The sequence below is a fragment of the Protopterus annectens genome, chromosome 1.part1, assembly GCF_019279795.1.
Source record: "Protopterus annectens isolate FY-2018-M chromosome 1.part1, PAN1.0, whole genome shotgun sequence".
Taxonomy (NCBI): Eukaryota; Metazoa; Chordata; order Ceratodontiformes; family Protopteridae; genus Protopterus; species Protopterus annectens.
In genome coordinates, this window is record NC_056726.1 from 774,405,396 (window position 1) to 774,428,462 (window position 23,067).

The 23,067-nt window shown below is 38.2% G+C and overlaps 1 protein-coding gene across 1 annotated transcript in view; it reads right to left on the reverse strand.

Moving 5' to 3' along the window:
- The window catches only part of LOC122807101 (aquaporin-7-like), a 219,978-nt gene that overhangs the window by 94,931 nt on the left and 101,980 nt on the right, over nt 1-23,067 (reverse strand). The window contains exon 3 of the mRNA XM_044078058.1: nt 20,453-20,590. Coding sequence (XP_043933993.1) covers nt 20,453-20,590 — 138 coding nt within the window. The remainder of the gene's footprint in view (nt 1-20,452; nt 20,591-23,067) is intronic.

Genomic DNA, 23,067 nt, shown 5'->3' on the forward strand with positions numbered 1-23,067 from the left:
ATCCTACCTTTTAAAAAACTTTTTATTACAAACTTCATTGTAAAAAGCGTACTTGTGCATAAAGTTTAGACTTGACCACATAAAGTCCTTTACATATAAATGAGCTGAATGCTAAACTCTTATCAAGTTCATAACAACAGGAATTCAGCTCATTAGCTATAAAGAAAGTGAAAAGTAAATTAAAGATATTGTGTAAATTGGACAGAGAAATTGGGTAAAGGAAAAGAAAGATTATTTAATTTTGTTAACTGGGATAGGCCTGCTGGGCATTGCCCATTTTTGGAGGAGATGCAAGAGAAGACAAAAACAAATCAATTGAATTACAATATTCAACAAACATATTACAAATTGAAATGTATAAAACTCAAAAATTAAATAAGAAATATGAAGTAAGCAGAGGCAAAAGTCAAACTATTTAAAGGCAATGCATTGTACATCTTTGTATTGCCAATTTCTGTAAAAAATAGTGCATGTAAGAATGACATTATATTTTTAAAATACTGCTTTACAAATTTGATTTATCAATTTTTTTTCAAGGTATGCTGCAATGGCGAATGAATATGTTGTTTTAAGAAAATGCTCCAGTGGTATTATGTCAAGGTTTTGCCTGTACAGAACTCTGTACAATATCTGGTCTGAGTTAATTGTCCATAGCAAGCCCAGTGCTTTGCACTACTGTGCTAATTTGACTTCAACTTGCAGGAATCAAAGCAAAAGGCAAACACAGCTTATATATATATATATATATATATATATATATATATATATATATATATATATACACATACATACTTACAAGAAGGCTGGTTTGGTCAAAGGACATATGGTCCAATTCTCTAGGCTTATTAGTAATGACGATCAAATGTTTGAAAAACTAGACAAATTGATTTGTATATTACAAGACAGAGACTACCCTGAAGCTTTATTACAATTTAAAGCTAATGAAATTGGAGCAAACAGAATGGACAATTATGCTCCCATCCTAGGAAATAAGAATTTCATGTTTCCTGTCGGATCATTAGAAATAAATATGATTCACTCCATTATTTTCCTTTCTGTACTGATGCTGAGAGCATTAAGGACATCATAAAGAAACACTGGACATTGTCCTTTAATTTTGACTTGAAACACAAGTTGGGATAAAGCACTAGGTTTATTTACAGAAGGGATAAGGATATGAATCAGTTCATAGAGACCCAAGCACATCTGATGCAATTATGAAAAACATGTGTTAGATGTAAATACTGCAGATATATCATGATGGGACCACAGTGTCAGTACAAACCTACCACACAACTGTTGACTATCCTGGCAGGAATGCCTGTACTATTGCTGGGGTAGTTTATTTTGCAACATGTTTATCTTATGATTCATTCACTGTAGGCAAAACTTAGAGATCCTTACAATGTAGGATATATGAGAACTTATATGACATTAAAAAGGGATCAAAAAGTGCCCTCAGCAAATGAATTTGAATTGATGCATAGCTTGTCCAGATGAAACAGAAGGCTTATGGATTCTCTTACTATTGAATTAATGTTACTTGATAAATCTATTAAAACTAATTTATTATTTGATGCACCCACTTCTGCTTATGCTAATGTTTCTGGTTGGGTCAAAAAGCAATCTTCAGAAATTGTTTATCACAAGGAGAATAAAAATTAACTTATCACCAGTCTAATTTTCAGTGTAAGGTGTTCCCTTTACCTACAATACCAAATTAAATTTATATATTTTATATTTATATATTCGTAATAAGTAACATTTTGCCTTTTAATTTATTCCCGTGTTTTTGTCATGTGACTATCTGCTGATCGCCTGACTGTTATGGATGATACCTATTCCTGTATAAATGCATGCTAGCTTTTATGTTCTTTAGTTCTAATGAAGTCCTGAATGGTAAGCATGAAAGCGCTTAACCCTTTTGGAATTAACATTTTTTAGCTTCCTGTTTTTGACATGCACTGGCTTTTCTTTGTTCTTAGGCAAAATACCCATACTATGATGGTCCTTGTTTCTGCTTGTACCATGTAGTGTTGTAGTTTGATGGACATCTTAAATAAAGGCCCTTCAGCAGCATCATCATTATTGACAAGACATAACAAATATATGTTTTTGGGGGGAGGGTTAGTGCATATATGCACTGCAGATACTGTGTAGCTTTAAATGTTTATTTTGCCTCTAGTGCTTGTCCTTACTTGCTAAATGGCCATTTGGCTGGAAGCAGTAATATAGAAGTGTGGCACATGTGAGTATTACAGGAATTGCTTTTAATTCATGTTCATCATACACTACCTAACAGTTCACGGAATAAAAGTTTTTCCTGTTGCCATGCCCCTGTGGGTGTAGACCATTTGGTGCCTTTATTGCAACTTAGATGCAATTCATGGCACCCAGTGCCTCAGAGAGGCATGCAATGTCAGGAAAGACACACATAGTAGTGGTGGTCTTCTTTTCTGTCCTGGAAACTAGATTTGCTCACCCCCCCCCAAGCGGAAGCATAATCTTTTGGAACATCTTTACCATTCATGAGGCTGATGCCTATAATATACGTAATGTGTCCACAGCTGGTCTCTAAAAGGTCCTGGTAGAAAGGATAGTGGGATAGTGAGTGCCACACATATCTTTGTCTCCACATGGATGAGACAGCCACTCATTCTCTTAGATTCTGCCAGTGAACAGAATGTGTCTGCCACGCTCATTACAATATCCCATTCAGCATGGTATCAATTAGTTATCCTCTTTTTGGCCAAATTGTGGTATGCTGTCTGCTCCTATGCATGGGAGATGGCATTACTAATTATTGAAGGATGCTGCTGTGCAATTCCTGCTGCATTTCCAAGCATTCTTAATCTCTGCAGTACAGTTATTCACCATGTGCCTTTTACAGATTTCCGTAGGCTGGTACCGAAGATCTTCCTCTTATTACTATGAAGAGCAACACTGTTGTACTTGTACACATTTGCTTGTCATTAATGCTTCATTTAATTCTCCACTTTTCTTTGCACATAATTGTGCAGTCATTTGTATGCACAATGTGTGACCATCACTTCTCGCTGTACTGCTGCATGTGGTTTTATTAATCACCACCGTCTTGGGCATGGCCACAAACCTTGCAAGCGCCCATAGTGTATAACACAAGCTGAGTATGAATTCCAGCCAAAGCATTTGAAATGGGAGTCATTCCAGTTTTAAAAATATCATTTCTCAGTGTGAGGTAAAGCCCTACACATTCCCTTATTGGAGGCTGTACCACTAAGCAACTGCTACTATTATAATTAAGTCTAGGCTCATTGCATTTTGAGATGAAGTAGAAATCCTCCTCTGTAGCTATACTCTTTGATTAACTGTACACATTAGTTACAACTGTGACTCTTGTGCATTATTCCCTTAAAGTTGAATACTCTCTTTTTCCTGTGTGTGTCTTTTTTGGTTGTGCACTCTGGTACATTGAAAAGGCAGTCATAGTTCTTCATACACAATTTTTCTGTCTTTCCTAAAATTTCTAGACATCTCTTTTCAGTCTTGTACAGTAAAAAAAAAAAAAGCTCTTTTTCAGCCTTGGGAGTGCAGCAGGAATGCTGCTGAAGCAATAATAAGTCTCAAGTGAGGAAGCCTTAATTAATGAGCAGACGCACAAGTCTTGCAGTAATGCAGTAAATGCTATATGTCTTCAGAAAGTGTAATCACTATGAGACAGGTGAATAGGAGAAAAGTAGTTGTATTAGAATCTTTATTTGCAGGGAAAATAGCTGTGGTTACACAGCCACTGGTATTTGGAGCACCAGCTAGGAGGAATGTATGACGCATGCCGTGACAATAACATGCACTTGACTCATAAGGAGGGTGCATCTGCTGTCATTGAGAAGTCTGTAATTTTTATGTTACGGCTAGTTATCCTACATAGTCTCTATATTATGTCATTCTTTTTGTTACCCTCTGTGCTTTCTGTAATCTTTTCCTGGTTTGGCAGCTTCAAATTCAGGGTTATTTCTTTTATTTTTTCCCATGACTTCTGGTAAGAGGAATAGCTGGGTGACAACCTTCCAGCTTTGCTGTCTTAAGTTAACTTAATGGTAAAGCACAGAATAGTACAGGGGTAGTGAAAAACACAAATCAAACTATATTACGGGAGGACTGTAATATACATACACTTGAGCAAGACTGTCACTATAGCACAGAGGCTGTGCAGTCACGGATGTGTACCTCCCACCAAAAAAAAAAAAAAGAAAATTTGAGACTTATGCCAGGTGGCCTGTTGCAGCATCTTCTAGTCTTTGTTATGCAACATGCATATTCCTTTGCCTACCTCCTCACTCACTGAAGCATGTTGAAGGAAAACAGTGACTAAATTTGCAATATGTTCAGTAAATGTTTGTTTGATTCCCTTGATCTATAATGGAACCCACATACTTGGCATTTTAAGTACAAAATGCAACTGGCATATGCACTTTCTAGCCACATGTTTAATATAAACAGGTGAGGAGTGTGTAGAGCTGAAACACTCCATCAACAACCACAATTTAATGAAAAAGCCATGCAAGACCATGCAGAAATCTAGGGTCACATACACACTCAGTGTGTAACAACACTACTGCAAAGAAAAATACTGAACTACAATTGTCCAGCTTTGAAGTGAGTAGGAAGCAGTTCACAGACAGTGGAGCAGACGTTAGCCAAAGCCATAGAAGAAACTTAAGAGATTAACCAAAATAAATCATGTTTCATGTAAATTCCTACGGCCAGTTATATGCATCTTAGGTAGCAGTATCCCAGACATGGTAACTACGCTGTCAGAGAATGATCAGGAATTATTGGCACTAACCAGCATTAGATATAGCCAGAGCTATGGTCAAGACAGATGTTATTTCAATGGATTCTGTGTCCTGATAATAGGAACGATATACCAGGAAAAGGCTTGTTCCAGAAAGATGGGGGAGGGGGTATAGCAGAAGATGCCATTCTGATAAGATAGTGTGAGATAACATGTTCTGATAGGCCATGGGAATACCATGAGGTGTTATGTTGAGATATGACAGGGGAATACTTTGAGATATCACATTTTCAGTAAGTCAGGGAAGTATAAAAGGTAGAGTAGCTGCTCTTCATTTCAAAGAAGATAATCAACCTTTGCTTCAAAACATACATGATCAACTGGTGAAAATATGATCAATTTTAAGGCATGGAGTGGATCAGCAAATTGCAAAAAATGTTATTTGCTGAATCCTGCAGTTCACCTAGCTGAAGGCATGGAAATTGAAAAGTGTCAACTAGAAAACATACATGAGATGGTTGCAGAGATATTACAAATTAATATATGCTACAGGGAGATTGCTCAATCCTAGCAGAAATTTCAGATAAAGTAATCCTTTGCTGATGACCTTGAAATAAATAACTAAATAAATAAGTGACTTTAATCAGCTTGCACCGGAATTTGTATTGGACTGCAGCCCTATACCTAACAGGAATGGAGGACAGGTCAGCAGATGTTCTCCGAGCTGTAATTATGGCAGAATGGTAAGGTTCAAACTGAAGAAATTAACTAATTTAAAGTTCAAGAATGTAAATATGTGATACTTTGTGAAAGTGCCAAGTGAAAACTCTCAGCTAGCTAGCCCATATCCAGACACTATAGGTAATATCAATCAAAATGACCATGTATGGGACTCTGTTTAATCTGCTCCATCTACTCACGATTGTGAAATTGCTGATTTACATTGTTATAACAAATTATGTCCCATAAATATGATTAACATTTTATGAATGTTTAGTGTTACATGCCTTTGTACATCATAAATTGTTTGTAGCCAAGTCCCCCTGTTTTTTAAATTTCATTCAAATTGATTAAAATACATTAAAAAGCTTTGGATGGATATTTTATTGCCATGAGACTTCAAATTGGCAAAGTGAAATAACAAAGTTGAGCTACAAAATAGTTGTAGATTAAAGAGTTTGTAATAAAAATGAAACAGAGTGCTTTGGCTATCGAATATCCACTTTGTTGGAAGGAGTAGAAAGTAGAATAAGTGATGCAGATTTTAGCTTCGCAGAGCTCTAAAGGCTAGCAATTTATTTATTTATTTATTTGACATTTGTTTACTGGGATGGTCCGACTGAGTCTACAGAACCCATTTTCAGAGAAGGCCCGGGAGAAAAGCTCCACATACAGTACAATACAAGTACAGTAAAGTCCGCAAACAATACAAGTGACATGAGGAATACGATACGAAAATAAATTGATTGATGTAAACTAGGTTACAAGGTATACTACACACCTGGATAATTCTATAGAGTTATATCATTATAGACAATTTTAGTAATTCTAACAACATATACATAGCCTATGAGTAGATAAAGTGTATAAAATGGTATGTAGGTTATATAGTGTATGACATTGGGTGTTATAGGACATGAAAAATAAAATGTTGGTTTAAGTTAGGAAAATAATAGCTGAAGAGTTAGTGATGCAGAATGATAGTGAGACAGTTAAGAAGAATAGAGGCATTACAGACTGAGCAGTAGTTTAAGGATATGGTATAAAAACAGAGAAGGAGTTAGGAGCGACTTAGGATCTTGCAGACTATGAATTAGTGAGATGTGACAGAAGAAGAAGAGGATGAATCTAGTGTGGAAGAAGAGGAAGAGTTGAGCATTAGGCTGGATTTCTACAGGAGCAGAGGCATGTATTTTGAGATGATTTTTCAAAGAGACTTTAAAACAGGTTAGGAGAAGCACACACCTGATAGCAAGAGGTAGTGAATTCCATTGTTTAGGGACAGAATATGAATACAGAAGGTGACCTGTTTTTTTGTGGGTTTTGAGATAGCTAAGAGATTTTTTTCTTCTGATCGTAGGGATCTATTTGGTGTGTAAGGTGTGATTAGGTTGGCTAGAACCAGGCAGGCAGTAGGCTTGAAAATAAGGTTGCACAAAGTGGATAGCTGAATGAAAGCAAGTTGGTTAGGGAGTTCTAGCCAGTTTAAGTCTAGTAGTTGATTACAGTGGTGTATGCGATATTTAGAGTTTGTGGCAAACTTCACAACTTTATTGTATCACTGTTCCATCTTGCTTAGGGAAGAAGTTTGTAAGTTAGTTAGGATATGGGCACCATAAAGAAGGAAGGGAAGTAAAAAGGTTTTTGCTAGAGTAGCTTTGGTTGCTGTAGTTAAGAAATGTTTGTTTCTATAGGAATCCCAGTTTTTGATGAGTTTTCTTTGTATTCTGCTCTATATGGGGGTTGAAGGAAAGTTTATTGTCAGTGATTACTCCGGGAAGTTTGGTTTCCTGTACTATTTTTATGACAGTGTTGTCAGATGCAAAGATGTTGAAATGATCGCTGATGGGGGGGTTGATTTTGGGGTGAAAGAGTATTAGTTTAGTCTTCTTTGGATTAAGAAAGAGTTGGGAATTTTTTAACCAGGATTCAACTGCAGTAAAGGACTGCTTAGTTTTTGAAAGTAGTTCTGGTAGTGATTGAGTGGTACAGATTATGGTGGAATCAGTGTATTGAATGAAGGTTCCAGGATGGGTGGAAGTATGACGGCTGTTAGCAAAAATGTTGAAGAGTAGGGGTCCAAGGATGAAGCCTTGAGGGACAACAGTAGGTTTGTGGAGAAAGGGTGAGAGTTCATTGGACCATTTCACTGCTTGTTTATGATTCTTGAAGTAGCTCTGAAACCATTTTACTGTGTTATGTGAGAAGCCCAAGTTAGACAATGTGTTCAGTAGTAGGGGGTGAGAGAACGTGTCAAAGGCCTTAGAGAGGTCAAGGAATACTGAGGCTGTACAGTATCCTGCATCTCTGGCCTTGTTCAAGGTGTCTGTAAAGGATAATAGGGCTGTAGATGTGCTGTGGCTGGGTCAGAAACCATACTGGGTTTGAGTTAAAAGGTTGTTTTGCAATAGGTATTACATTACCTGCTGATGGATACCTCTCTCAAGAAATTTTGATATGGGTGACAAGATGAATATAGGCCGGAAGATGGTTGGTTCAGTACAGTTGCCTCTTTTGTGGGAGGGGATGATGTGACATTGTTTCCATGTGGTTTGTACTTCTGATTTGAACCTATTTATAAGGATAGTGATTGGAGAGGTGATTGAGTTGGCAGCCAGTTTAAGGAAGTGTTGTGGAAGATTATCAGCTGAGGTGGAGCAAGGTTTTAGTTTTTTCATCAATTTCTTTATGGTGTCTGGGGAATACGCTGAAATGACAATTGAGTTTGTATGACATTTTGTTGAGTAGGAGGGTTATTAATGGGAGGGTTAGATGTAGTTGATAGCATAGGATTGATGTGTAAATTGGTTGAAGGGCAGGAGGTACAGCGTTAGGGGTGTTAGTAGTTCTGCTATTGATTTTATGAAGTGCTTGTTAAAGTTTTCAACTATTTGTGATGGAGGGGAATTAGGTGATAGGGTGTGATCTCTATTTGTTCCTGGGTTAAGTAGAGTAGATATGGAGTGCCAATTTTTTTTGGGATTGGTTTTATGTTGGAGCTGAAGCTGGGAATAGTATGATTTCTTATCTTTGCTGATTAATTTTGTCACTTTGTTACGTAGTGTTTTGAAGTTGACATGATTTTGTTCGTTTTTGTGTAGTTTCCAGGATTTCAGGCTAGGTCCCTTTGCTTCATCAGGTGTTTGCATTCCTTAGAAAGCCATTGGCCTGAGTTCTTTTTGATTCTTTTCATAAGAATGGGCGCTAGGGTACTAAGTATGTGAAGGAAAGTGTTATTAAAGTATAGTAAGGCATCATTAAGGAGTAGTCGTTTAGGGGGTGTCCAGTCTATTTCATGTAGGAGATTGTTGAATTTATGTTGACAAAATTTAGTTGAATTCCTAACCAGTTTTACAGTGTGTACTCAGTTGTTAGTAGTGTGTTCTAAAAGCATAAGCTGGCAGATGATCGCTCTGGGAAATAGACAGTGTACCCGAAGAGGGATAATTGGTGGGGTGGGCTACTAGGATCCAGTCTAGGGTGGATTGGCAGGTAAGATCTTTGCTGTATGTTGTTGGATTATTGATAAACTGTAAAAAAAACATACAGATTGATAGTATTTATAGGGAACTGGAAACAATGGTCTGCCAATCTATATTTACATCTCCTAAGATTGTTTTGTGATTTATTGTTTGGGATGTCCAGGGTAATATATCTTCCAACACTGGTATATTGTGACCTGGTGGGATATATATATACTAACAAAGACAATGATGAAGGAAGCAAGGTGCTGACCAAAACTCAGAACCAAAAAAACAAAGCACCAGTCCTTAGAGGTAAAAATAAATAAACCAACGGTTGGAATGAACAGCCATTTATTCACATACACATAAATGCCAAATGTATAAAAAATAAGCATTTTCATCTCCCATGGACTTCATCAGATAGAGCAAGGACAGAGTTATCCTTACTCTATCTGATGAAGTCCATGGGAGACGAAAATGCTTATTGTTTTTATACATTTGGTGTTTATGTGTATGTGAATAAACGGCTGTTCATTCCAACTATTGGTTTATTTATTTTTACCTCTAAGGACTGGTGCTTTGTTTTTGTTGGTTCTGGTTGGATATATATATATATATATATATATATATATATATATATATATATATTACTATTATGCAAATTATTTTTGTTGTGTTGAGGTTCGAAAAAGAGATTAGTACCTCAGCATTAGAAAAGATGGGCATATTACTGGTGTAGGTTGTGATATTGAGTTTAGAGGGACATATCAGGGCTATCCCTCCCTCTTTCTTTTTAGGTCTAGTTCATCTGGTTATTGTGAAGTTTGGAGGTATTATTTCCTGAGTCTTTTAAACTGGGGTGTGGTCATGTTTCAGTAAGGGCTAGTAAGTCAGGTTTATTTTGATCCATCCAGGCATGCAGTGGGGCTATTTTATTACATATAATTCTAAGGTTCAGTGTTAGTATGTTTAAGTCTTTGGGGGTTACTTTTGGGGTTAGGATGAAAGGGTGGGCCTGGGTTAGGATGTATGTCTCCACTTTTGAGTAGACAGGTGATGAGAAATGAATACCATGGGATGTGCTTTTTATACATAGGTGATGGTACTGGTGTGAAGTGCAGTTTCATAGGAGGTGAGGAGGCCAATTTGTGGATTGAATAATATGGGATGGTATAGGGGAAATGCTGGGCACAGATATGTGAGAAGCTGTGTTGTTAATCGGGGTGATGGTTAGAGGATGTTATTGGTGTGTAATGATGTGTGGGGGTATGTGAAAATATAGTTGTAGTGAGGTTGAGAATTAAGAGTAAAGATGTTAGGCAGATTAAGAGGAACATGTCTAGTGTGAGGGTGGGTTTAAAAATAGTGGAAGTGGTATTTTTATGTTAGAATGAAATATCAGGTGCAGTTAGAGAGTTATGTTATGTTATCTAGTGATATGTGAGCAACTTAAGGTAAGGTTGGAAATGTGTTGCTGACAGACTGGGCTTTAACAATTTGGATAGGTGTTTTGTCTTGTGGTTTATGATAAGGAGGGGAGGAGATGTGATTGGTGAATTGTAAATTTATGGTGCAACTTAAGTTTGATGTGTGTATTAATAGGTGGAATGAAAACATAGGGGTAGTAGGAGAGCATGAGGTAAGCCTGGAGTTACTGTAAAATACTTAGAGGTGGTGTTTCTATTGTGGGGGCTGAAGTATAGTAAGATGCAATGACTTATAGTAGGGAGAATGAGACTGAAGGCGATGGGGGAGGGGAAAGCAGGTAAGCTTGTTTCAATAAAAGTAGGTAAGGTATGAATGTGATGTGGGCGTGGACAGGATACATTTGTATATAACTGGATAATGGAAATTAGATGGAGTGGTTTGCTGGGGATATGAGTAGAGGCAGTGGGCACAGGTCAGATATGGGGCAGGGTAGGGGAGTGGACTGAGCAAAGCAAACTGAGCTGGGAGAACCAGATTGCAACTGTCAGCAGAATCCTAACACTGGAAAAGTAAGTAGAGTAAAATAATCAGTAATTAGATTATTATAGAGTATTTAATGACAAGAATGCAAAGGAAAAAGGAAGGGAAAAACAAGGTACTGAGCTATAGTATAAGGTAGGGTTTACTAGATATCTCAGAGTTAACACAAAGCAGTGAGAGGGGGTAAAAAGGAAGGCAATTTAAGGGTGGGGCAATTATTTGCAGAGAAATAGAGATGAATAGGAAGGGTGATAGTAAAGGTGGTGCTCAGTGATGTGTAGAGAGCCTTACAAAGATCGCATAGGTTGCAGGAGAGTGATAAAATTAATTTCAAACATTTACTTCATTTTGGTGTGCTGCAGACCAGAGATTTAAAGCTCTGAGCTTGGTGCAGGTGTTACTTGAATTCACACTGGGTGATTTGTAGACTTTTACAACCTAGGAATAGAGGGAGAGAAAGGAGAGTTGAAATAGGTGAATGAGACAAACAGATGAACAAGATAAATAAGGAAGGAAAGCTAGAAAGGTAGACAAGCGGGAGGATTCAGAGTATGGGAGAAAGCATACTGCTAATATAGATTAGTAGGAAGGGAGACGAGCGGGAGGATTCAGAGTATGGGAGAAAGCTTACTGCTAATATAGATTAGTAGGAAGGGAGATGAGCGGGAGGATTCAGCGTATGGGAGAAAGCATACTGCTAATATAGATTAGTAGGAAGGGAGACGAGTGGGAGGATTCAGAGTATGGGAGAAAGCATACTGCTAATATAGATTAGTAGGAAGGGAGACGAGCGGGAGGATTCAGAGTATGGGAGAAAGCATACTGCTAATATAGATTAGTAGGAAGGGAGACGAGTGGGAGGATTCAGAGTATGGGAGAAAGCATACTGCTAATATAGATTAGTAGGAAGGGAGATGAGTGGGAGGATTCAGCGTATGGGAGAAAGCATACTGCTAATATAGATTAGTAGGAAGGGAGACGAGCGGGAGGATTCAGAGTATGGGAGAAAGCATACTGCTAATATAGATTAGTATGAAGGGAGACGAGCGGGAGGATTCAGAGTATGTTAGAAAGCTTGCTGCTAATATAGATTAGTAGGAAAGGAGACGAGTAGGAAGATTCAGAGTATGGGAGAAAGCTTACTGTTAATATAGATTAGTAGGAAGGGAGACGAGCAGGAGGATTCAGAGTATGGGAGAAAGCTTACTGTTAATATAGATTAGTAGGAAGGGAGACGAGCGGGAGGATTCAGAGTATGGGAGAAAGCATACTGCTAATATAGATTAGTAGGAAGGAAACGAGCGGGAGGATTCAGAGTATGGGAGAAAGCTTACTGTTAATATAGATTAGTAGGAAGGGAGACGAGCGGGAGGATTCAGCGTATGGGAGAAAGCTTACTGTTAATATAGATTAGTAGGAAGGGAGACGAGTGGGAGGATTCAGCGTATGGGAGAAAGCTTACTGTTAATATAGATTAGTAGGAGGGAGACGAGCAGGAGGATTCAGAGTATGGGAGAAAGCTTACTGTTAATATAGATTAGTAGGAGGGAGACGAGCGTGAGGATTCAGAGTATGGGAGAAAGCTTACTGTTAATATAGACTAGTAGGATCCCACTTCTAGCAGTTGATTAAGTGTAGTTCAGAGGCAGTCAGAAGAGTTAGAAATGTGGGGGAACAGAGTGAGACTGTTAAGCAGATATTACAGGTGCAGATAGATTAACAGAATGTATAGCAGCCTACATTTAAAACCACATAGCCAGCAGACATTAGAAACAGCACAATTGTAGAAGCAGTTTTCAGTAGTACTATTAAGAGATATCAGTAAATATGACATTCACCTAAGTAGTACAGATAATATTATAGCAGGATTAATCAGATACTGTGTCAGTTAACAGAGATATAACATAGCTGTATCTATAGGCCGAGAAATACAGCAGAATTCCACCATTCAGCAGTGCAAATACTGCATATGCTAACAAAGTTGTGACAAGATACTGTCTATAGGCAGAGAAATACAACATTCAACCATTAGATAACTAATTTTCAGTGTCCTTTCAATCAATACAGGCAACAAGTTTAGACCATTTATATCACCATACTGTAGTGATTCATGCAGCTTAATCTAAATTGTTAAGCATTCAATAACTCATACCTGCAAATAGATAAAACAGTTTATACTGTCTGTATGGACACCAGAAATAGCTAACAAACTCACAAATATCCCAGAAATAATCCTAGATTGCTGTACTAGAAAATAAACATTAAATGTAGAGCTAGGAATCACTGCCGTGCAGCTAAATACAAACAACTGCAATGGAAGTATGCTTAGTGAAGCAGATTTCAAAAAGGAAAAACAAAAAGCAAAAGGCTGGGGATATGCTGTAATTAAATAATAGAGGGCAGCGTGAAAGTCATTTAAACACTAAAACCAATATATGAGATTGTGTTGCAGGTATACTAATAAGGTAAAGTAGGCAGCAATGGAACAAAGGTTAGGTGACAGGTAAGATAGTAGGGAGAGGCAGGTACCTAACAAGCACCAGCACAGGGCAAATGGCAGGACAGTACTAATACTAAAGCAAGGAGGTAGGGATCACAAATCCAAGGAGAATTAAGAAAAATTAAATCTGGAAAAATAAGACTTCAATAATGAACCCTCAGACAGTTAAGCTGGCCCTAAGAACACATGTCCCAGGGGAAAAGCAAATACTTTCCACCTTAAAATGTGGAGAATAGTCATGAAGCTTATGTAGCTGGGACAGTTATGAAATGCTTCTCATGGTGAGCATAATGGAATATCTAGGAAGACCATGGGCTTCTGTTTGCTGTAAAACAGGAGTTCTTGATTGCTCTAGTAATACTGATTAATGGAGAGGAGATCAAATACCGTCTTAGTTGTGGTAGCATTTGGAAGAATATGCCTGCTGACCTCAACAGCTTTTGAAACATCATTATGTATAGGAGTCCAGTGATAAAGTCAGCTAGACTGAAGACTGGGTCTAGGCAATTAAACTAGGTTCTTGACAAAATCATGAAGTAGCAGTGATCAATACTTAATAGTGTGATCACAAAACTGGGAACTATATCAACTAAACATCAAAACCTGAAACCTGCTCTGACATATTAAAACATTTTAGTGGGGGTTACTCCTCTGTACCCTAGCACAGGGAAATGTAGTCCCCCCCAAATCTCTGCTTCTTTAAGATTGCTGCAACTCAAGAGTATGGGAGAGTCTCTGCGCTGCCACAATTTCAGTGTAAGTATATGAATCATATTACTCACACTTTTGTGATGCACTTTCAAATGTCCATTGCAATCACTTCACATGTTTGTTTGGTTCCCAGTTAACATAGATTGAAAGGTACTGGAGTGAGCAACAGCAAGCATTCATAAATCAAACATAATCTCCTGGAAGTTATGTAAACAGCATGTGTGATAGCACGCATGCACCTCTTGGAAGCAGCATGCAAGCCACTGGGGAAGGATCTAGAAAAGTCCACATGAGCTGCAGAGTGGCCTGTTCCATGGCACCCAACTCTTTCCTTTGTGGGAAATAAATGGGCTGAGAAGTCTCACTGATCAGGAAACAAACAGGCCAGAGGACTCTCACCCAGACTGATTAAGCCTGGCTCTTACCCCCACAAAGGAATGAATGCGCCACTTGAGAGCAAAAAGGGCAGGTTATTGGACTGATTCTGCAAACACCTAAAATGTACATGTATGAGTTTGTAATGCTAGAATAACCATGGACAGAGAAAAAAATAGTTGTCAGTAATTAAATATGACAGGAAGTTAAAATGAAAGTTAGACAAAATTTTGCTAAATTCACAATAGATGTTTTGGTAAAGGCTAACTGGATAGCAATGTCTATCTGTTTTTTTTTCTCGACCTTGTTCAAGGCTGCTGTGCGCTCCTGGCTCCGGGGTATATAAGCTGTGAAACTGCCCAACCTGTTTGTACAGTATTAACTTTGAGGATTTGCCCAGTCTGCTGAATAGCAAACTGATACCAAATAATACTGTAATCTCCTACCTACACTAAGGAACTGAACATACCCTCTCCCTGAGCATCAGCCCCTCAAGGGAATAAACCTAATAAAAGAAACTGCCCAACCTGTTTGTACAGTATTAACTTTGAGGATTTGCCCAGTCTGCTAAATAGCGAACTGATACCAAATAATACTGTCATCTCCTCCCTACAATCTCCTCCCTACACTAAGGAACTGAACATACCCTCTCCCTGAGCATCAGCCCCTCAAGGAAATAAACCTAATAAAAGAAAGTATGTGCTTTATAACCATTGTCTGTAGACATTTCAGTGTGTAATACTGTAGGATTTTATTTTTACTCCCACTAGCCAGGACAGCTGGCAGCCAACACCTACCTGCTTCTAGAACCAGCCTACCTTCCCCTCTTGTATCCATTGTTTATATCTGACACCCTCCCTCACTGAACCCTAGTCCTGCTGCCTCACAGTCTCACTTCCATTAGACCCTACTACTGCTATATTGCCTTTGTCCACTAGAGGGCAACATTCTCCTAGACCTATCCTACTGTCCCTGAACACTACTTTCAGGCATCCAGTTTTCTATATCTTGTTTTAGGTTGTAGTCCCACACTATCCTTTTTGTTACTCTCCACACTACTTAATCACTCTGCCTACACTCCCTACTATTAATACTTTTATCTCCTACCTTCTCTCGCCTAATAACTTACCTTAGCAAGTTGCTCTACTGATTGTTGCTTCTCCTAGGGGTCACTCCTACTGTAGCTCTACCCGCTCTATTCGCCCTGTGGGCTCACTCCGCTCCCCTACCCTGCTCCCAAATTCCACACACCCCAGTGCTTCTAGATTTATACACGCCTTACCACACCCCCACTGCATTACCACCAATCACAAGCTCAGTCCCCCTTAAAGTGATAATACCCACTTCCCATTAGTCTTCATCTTAATAATCTTTATCTATCCCAGTAATTTATCATAAATAATCCTCTTCTATTATCTCTATTAGTAAACTATCTATACATACCCCTGTATACCAACATCAACTAAATTTCTTCTACTATGCCACTTTTAACTGTTCCAACTTACCTTAAACCATTACTCTTATTCTCTCTCCTAACTATTCTATCTATACCTTACTTACTTACCTTCTATGAACACCATCACCATCTAGGGTTTCACTACCCCAATAGGCAAACCTTTACACCAACACTTATCCTTTCTTACAGTCATAATAACACATCCTGTCCACCAAAGTATTTATCAGCCAAATTTTACAGACTTACACACATTACTTACTATAACCCAAGAGCCAGGAAATCCCAGAACCTAATTAATACATTTCTACAACTCATCCTGAGAGTACAGGTCCACTCCCTCATAGATGGCGACATACACACAAACCCTGGTCCAAATTCTAGCACAACCACAAGTCCTATCACACCAACTCCTACTAACATACACTTGCTTACCAGGTCTCCCATCTCTCTCCTGATAGCTCATCTTAATGTTCGTAGCATAAATAATAAGGTTGCTTACCTACATGCCCTTATAGATGTTCATTCATCTGATATCCTCTGTCTCACTGAAACATGGCTTAAGCCATCAGTACAAGACAGTGTAGTCATTCTCCCTGGCTACAATATCCCGAGACTTGACCGTAATGCCAAGAAGGGTGGAGGAGTAGCCATACTTTATAAAAATGGACTACAAGTCACCTCAATTGACTCTAATCCTTCACTATCTAGTAATGTGGAAATTCTTATTTCCAGGATACAGCTCAATAAATGTAAATCCATATATATCATCTGCATCTACCTCCCCCCAGGGAATAATACTAACTCATTAGAAGCTATCCTCAGTTGGCTCTCAACCAACTACCACAAGAAACCATAATACTTGGTGACTTTAATATAAACTGAAAATCTTGTTCATCTGAGCAGCCTTCTACTCATATTAACCTATATGGCTTTACCCAAACCATTACATCCCCTACTAGAACCAATAAACTTAATAACAAAGAAAGCACTCTTGATTGGATTCTCACTAATAGTCACCTCCCTATAGATATAAGTGACCACTCACCCACCTTTCTAATTAGATACAAGACTGAGATTTCAAACCCTTCCATTTATGGGACAATAAGGACTAACAAACTTTCACCCTAACAGCTTCCAAACAGAACTTAGAGCTTGTGACTGGTCTCCATTGATACACCTCCCACTAGATGATGCAGTCAACTACTTCAATTCAAAATTCTTAGCTATTCTAGATTGACATGCCCCAACATGCAACATTAGAACTGGGACTAAACCAGCCCAGGGGCTCTCTAAAACTACCAAACAAAAAATCCACCAAAGAAATAAACTCTGGGCCAGCTGGCATACAACAAAAAGCCCCACAGATAAACTACAGTTCAGACAGCTAAGAAATGAAACAAAAAAAGCCATACTGTCTGATAAAAGAAACTTTTACTGTCAGCTTCAGCAAACCCACCAAAATAATCCTGTGAAATTCTGGTCCAGCATCAATAAACTCCTCCACCCAGAGAACTCAAGCACACCTGCTCCCTCAGGCCCTGACCACAATAATCACATTCAAATAGCCAACTCCTTTAACACTTTTTTTCACAGAAACTGTTCAATCCCTTGCCAAACAGTTACCCCCTGGTGTTATACACTCTTACTCTGCCAACTCCAACAGCCCCCCCATTTCATTTTCAACCTGTTCCCACATCCCTTGTCTGTAACCTTATCCAGAAACTTAAACCCACCACACTCTCTGCTGACCTACTACCTGTAAAATATCTGCAAAAAGCAGCAAAAGCCATAGCCTACCCCATATCTATCCTCATTAATAAAACTATTTCTGAAGGAACCATCCCATCAATCTGGAAATGTTCCCACATTATCCCCCTGCACAAAGGTGGTAATTCCAAAGAGCTATCCAACTATAGGCCTATAGCCATATTATCCCCATTGGCAAAAATAATGGAGAAATGGATTCATAAGCAACTTTTAAGCTATCTACTAGACAAAAACCTACTAGCCACCTGCCAACATGGATTCAGACCATTTCATAGCACTACCTCTGCTCTTTTATCCTTCACCGACTGCATTAATAGAAATCAGAATAATGACACTCTATCCTCAGCCCTCTTTATTGATCTGTCAAAAGCCTTTGATATGGTTAACCACCACCTCCTCATTAACATACTTAAAAACCTGTCAACGGATGCGCTTGCTATACTGTGGCTCCAGTCCTATCTAAATACTAGGCAACAGGCTGTACTTTGGGAAAATACCTTGTCTTCCCACCTCCCAGTTGCCCTTGGTGCCCCTCAAGGCTCCATGTTGGGTCCTCTCCTCTTCTCTATCTTTATAAATGACCTTCATTCTGTTATCCCCCAACTACCTGCATCCAATATGTGGATGATTCCACACTTATATGTTCAGCCAGTTCCCCATTAGAACCCCAGTCCCTAATCCAAAATACCTTTAACATAGTTGAAAACTGGTTTCTGGACTGGTGTCTCCTCTTGAACCCCAAAAAAACAAAAATGCTACTATTCACCCCTACGTGTAGAGCCTCCCCACTTAACTTTACTGTAACATCTAGCAATGGCACTATCATATCTCCTGATCCTACTACAAAACTACTTGGTGTACTAATTGATAATAACCTCACTTTTGAGTCTCATATAAATAACACTATAAAAACAGTGAATGAAAAATTAGGTTCCCTCTACAGGATCAAACCCTTCCTGACTCCACTAGCCAGGACCACTATAGCCCATACCCACCTCATTTCTACCTTACTTTATGCCTCCCCTATCTACACTAAACTAAGTAAAAAGAATATGAGCAAGCTAATTACCTGCTACAACAATATTGCCAGGTTTGCAACCAGGTCTATCTTTAGAACCCATCACTGTATCAATCTAAATCAACTAGGCTGGTTAGAATTATCAAATCTAATACTGTTGAACCAACTAATAGTAGTTCATAAGATTCTGTATCAACCAACAAACACACCAATACTTTCTACCCTTGTCACCCCCTATAACAATCTGAAAACACTACGCTCAGCTAACAAACAACTAAAATTACAATTCAGCTGGTGATGCATTATTCCCTAGTACAGTTGGCAAAACCTGGAACATCCTCCCTAATCACATAACCTCCCTAGCATCAACCAACTTATTTAAAAACAAACTAAAACCCTATCTTAAATCACACTGGTTATGCCCCTGTGTTAACCCAGACTAACTATCTAATCTTTCCCTAGATATTAGCCCTCTTATCAATATAATCTTGTTTCTTCTCTTTTGACAATAAGGTGTACGTGACTATACAGTTAATTAATATCCTTGTACATACTTTGAATGTTTAACAACAGCTGTTACAACCTATGATTTCTTGTGAAACTTTACAGTAGAATATTTGCCTTGTACAAATTTGGTGTAAATATCCATAGCTGGTTCACATCATTAGTTGTTTTTTTTTTTTTTGGTGGTGTTTTTCTGTTGTCATGTTTTTGTGTGACTATATACTTAATTAGTTACCTCTGTCCTATTTCTTGATATGAATTCTACATCTGCTCAGACCAGGATATTTCTTTCTTGTTATTATGCCCAACACAATGATACATACTGTTTCTAATTTTTTTGCAATGTATCAGTGCCTTTTTAAATGTTCTTGTGTATGTGGAGCTTATCTCCCCGGGCCTCCACTGAAAATGGACATACATCCAGTTGGACTAGCGCAGTCAACAAATGTAAAATAAATAAATAAACAAATAAATGTATACTAGAAATGCAATCAGAAGTAGAAGAAGAAAAAAGTACAAGATACATTGTAAAAGACTTTGGAGAGACTTTAATGGAAGTGAAACCCATAAGGCAATGCAATGGAGGAGGATAAAAATGGTGAAGGGCTTATCCCCAAAGACCTCATGAGGACACAGGGAGATGGATAGACAGACAGACAGATAGAGATAGGGATAGAGAGACAGAGAAACATACATATATATTAGACAGACAGATAGAAATAGAGAAATCTACAGATAGAGAAAAATAAACATATAGATAGATAGCAAAAAACACATACATACATGCATTATGTGTAGCAATCCCACTTCACAAACCAATTATTTTAGTTGTTCATTTATATCAAAGATTTGGTGAGTTTTGCACTGGTACGCAGTTTTACTGTTAAATTAAATTAGATGTTTCTTTTAAAATTAAGTTCAAGTGATGTGGCTTTATGTAAACATTTGAAAATGTTTGTTTCATGAGCCATGACATTATAAATCACAGGTTATAAAGATACACATATTATGGATATGCATTAATAATTATTTAATCTGAAAAAAGTCTTATGACAAAGAAATTATACTGTAATTGAATACATTTGTTTTCATTTATAATCTGCACTCCTATATGTGCTTGTAACATATAGCAGCTTTATTGGGTTTGTTGAATAATTTACTGACTCATTTCTTTAAAAAATAAAACAGAAATTACCATAATACATGACATAGACTATACCAGCTGCCAGGAATGAGCCAATGAATTGTGCCAAGGCATAAACAGGTAGTTTTCTCCAGGCAAGTTTTCCCAACATACACATTGTGAATGACACTGAGGTATTCATGTGGGCACCTGAATTTTAAAGAAATGGTTATAATTACATATACAACACAACAGGAAAATAATGTGTGCACATGTAGTGTTAAAATGCTTTTGAATGGCAGATATACAAATCATCATAAACAGCTCTTGATTTGGTACAGTTTAATATTAATAAATGGAATCATTTATGTCCCAAAAGTACAGTTATGAGCCAGTGTGTAAATACTCATGTAGGGTGGGATCGCATGCAGCAGCATTATCAGCAAACTTCAAAGTGCACTGTTTCTTTCTTCCTTGAAGCTATAGTTTCTAGTGCTGGCTGTGTGTAACACATCTTTTCTTGATAAGTCTCTGGAGGCACTGGGCTTAATCCATCCCTTACCACATTCAGGACATCAACGCCTTCATACCCTAAATGAAGCTGTATCGGCAACTCTTGCACTGCAAAATATGAGCAGTGTCTCTCAGCTTAATAGCATTGGTAGAATTTTGCTTAAATGAGCAGGAGTGTAAGAAAACTTCTAAACTGGTGTAGTACGCCTCAGAGAAATACTCCGGAAATTAAAATTATGCCATTTATAAACCACCCTAAGTACTAACAAGGTAAATTATATAAATTACATACATGAAATTAATGACAGGCACTTTGCCTTTAATCAGACAAATGTATCTTATATCAACTTGTGTAATTCCTGTACATTTATTTAGATGCAAACTGTAATTTTTTGAAGAAATTTGCATTTTTGACAGATTTGCATTGTTTTTTTTTGTTCTGAGAGTGTTATACAGCTTCTAGTAGTTAGTAAATATATGCCTCTATAAATGGGATTCTCTGTTGAATTCATTTACTCTGTTTTCTTGTGTTGCTCCTTGGCATTTACTGAGATAAGGATCTGTCTTGGAGTTTGTTACAATGATAATTCTGTCTTTTCACTAAGTACTGCTAGATTGGGTACCATCTAACCTAAGTTAAGAGTATCACCCTAAATGTATCATCTATACATATTCAGGGTCTGCTATAACAGTTCCCCTCAACCCCTGAGTACTGTAACAAGCTCTAGTCCTCCACCCTCTGGAGCCATGACTCAGCAGTCTGCTCTCACCACATTTGTCACCAGTATGACGACATTATATGTTCTAAGGCAGTGTAGCAACTGCTTTATACTTACTGATTCTTCACTGCTTCTAGAAGTTGATAGTACAATCTGTGACAGATGCAAATATTTAAGAGACATGGAGGCAAACCTCTTGCATCAACCCGCTACTTGTAAGCATTACACCTTCACAAAACCACATCCATCACAATGCACCACAAGGCCCATAACTTATGGTGAGGCTATAAAGAAAAATTTGTCAAAGCCTTCTAGAATACAATATAAAAAATCTGACTCTCTAACACACAAGACAATGCCTACTACTTCTTCTCCGCTTGCACTTGTGCATGTGCGCACACACACACACACACACACACACACACACACACACACACACACACACACACACACACACACACACACACACTACAAACCCACAGAGCTCACCCACGAGTCACCAGGAAAGCAGACCAAAGCCCATAGCATCTAATAAGTCTGCTTTTGCAAAGGGAAATGTTTTACTCATACATGACTCTATAGTTAGGCATACAGACTCCAGACTGAACAAGAACAGGGTGACTGTAAGATGTTTGTCTGATGCCAAGATACATGCTATTACAAGGGCCCTGTGGAACCTTAAACAAGACAAATATGACTATGACCTTGTGGTTGCTCATGTGGGAGTAAATGACCTGAGATGCTGTACCTGGAGGGACACTGAGACAGACACGATGGAGCTTACTATGCATATGTTTGAAGCAGGATAGACCCTAGTCTGGAGTAGTATCTTACCTTCATCAAGAATGATTCCTAGATACCAAGGCAAGATAATTGACTTTAACAGCTGGCTAAGTCTAAGGGGATCCAGTATGTGTCAACCTAGGATGAAATGGTAGACAAGATTTCCTCTTTCACCAGGGATAGCTTACACCTCTTATACCAGGGATTTCACATTTTGGCTAAAACTTTTGCTGCCCCAAACAGTGCTTTTTTTAGGCAGAGTCACACTAATATGCATTCTTACATAACAAATTCAAACTCAAATTTAGACATTAGCATGGCAGTGCTAGTCAGTAACTGAAGTCTAAATAGAAAGATGCCAAAACTTGAGGTCCTCCTGTAATTTGAACATATTCATATTTGTGTAGTTACTGAAACATAGTTTCACTGCTCTGACAGTGCTTTCTCTGTACCAACGTTTAGTGCCTCTTATGCCTTCAGGCCCTTGAGTAATTGTGGTTGGGTGGGTGGGTATCTGTATTTGTCCAAAATACCATCACCTCATATGAAATTACCCATGACCTTAACATGGAGTTCCTGGAGATCCAAATCACCATTAACAAATCCTAGTATTATTTCATTGCTAGCTCCAGTTCCCCATGATTGTCCTCCAAAGATCATGAAAATGGCCTT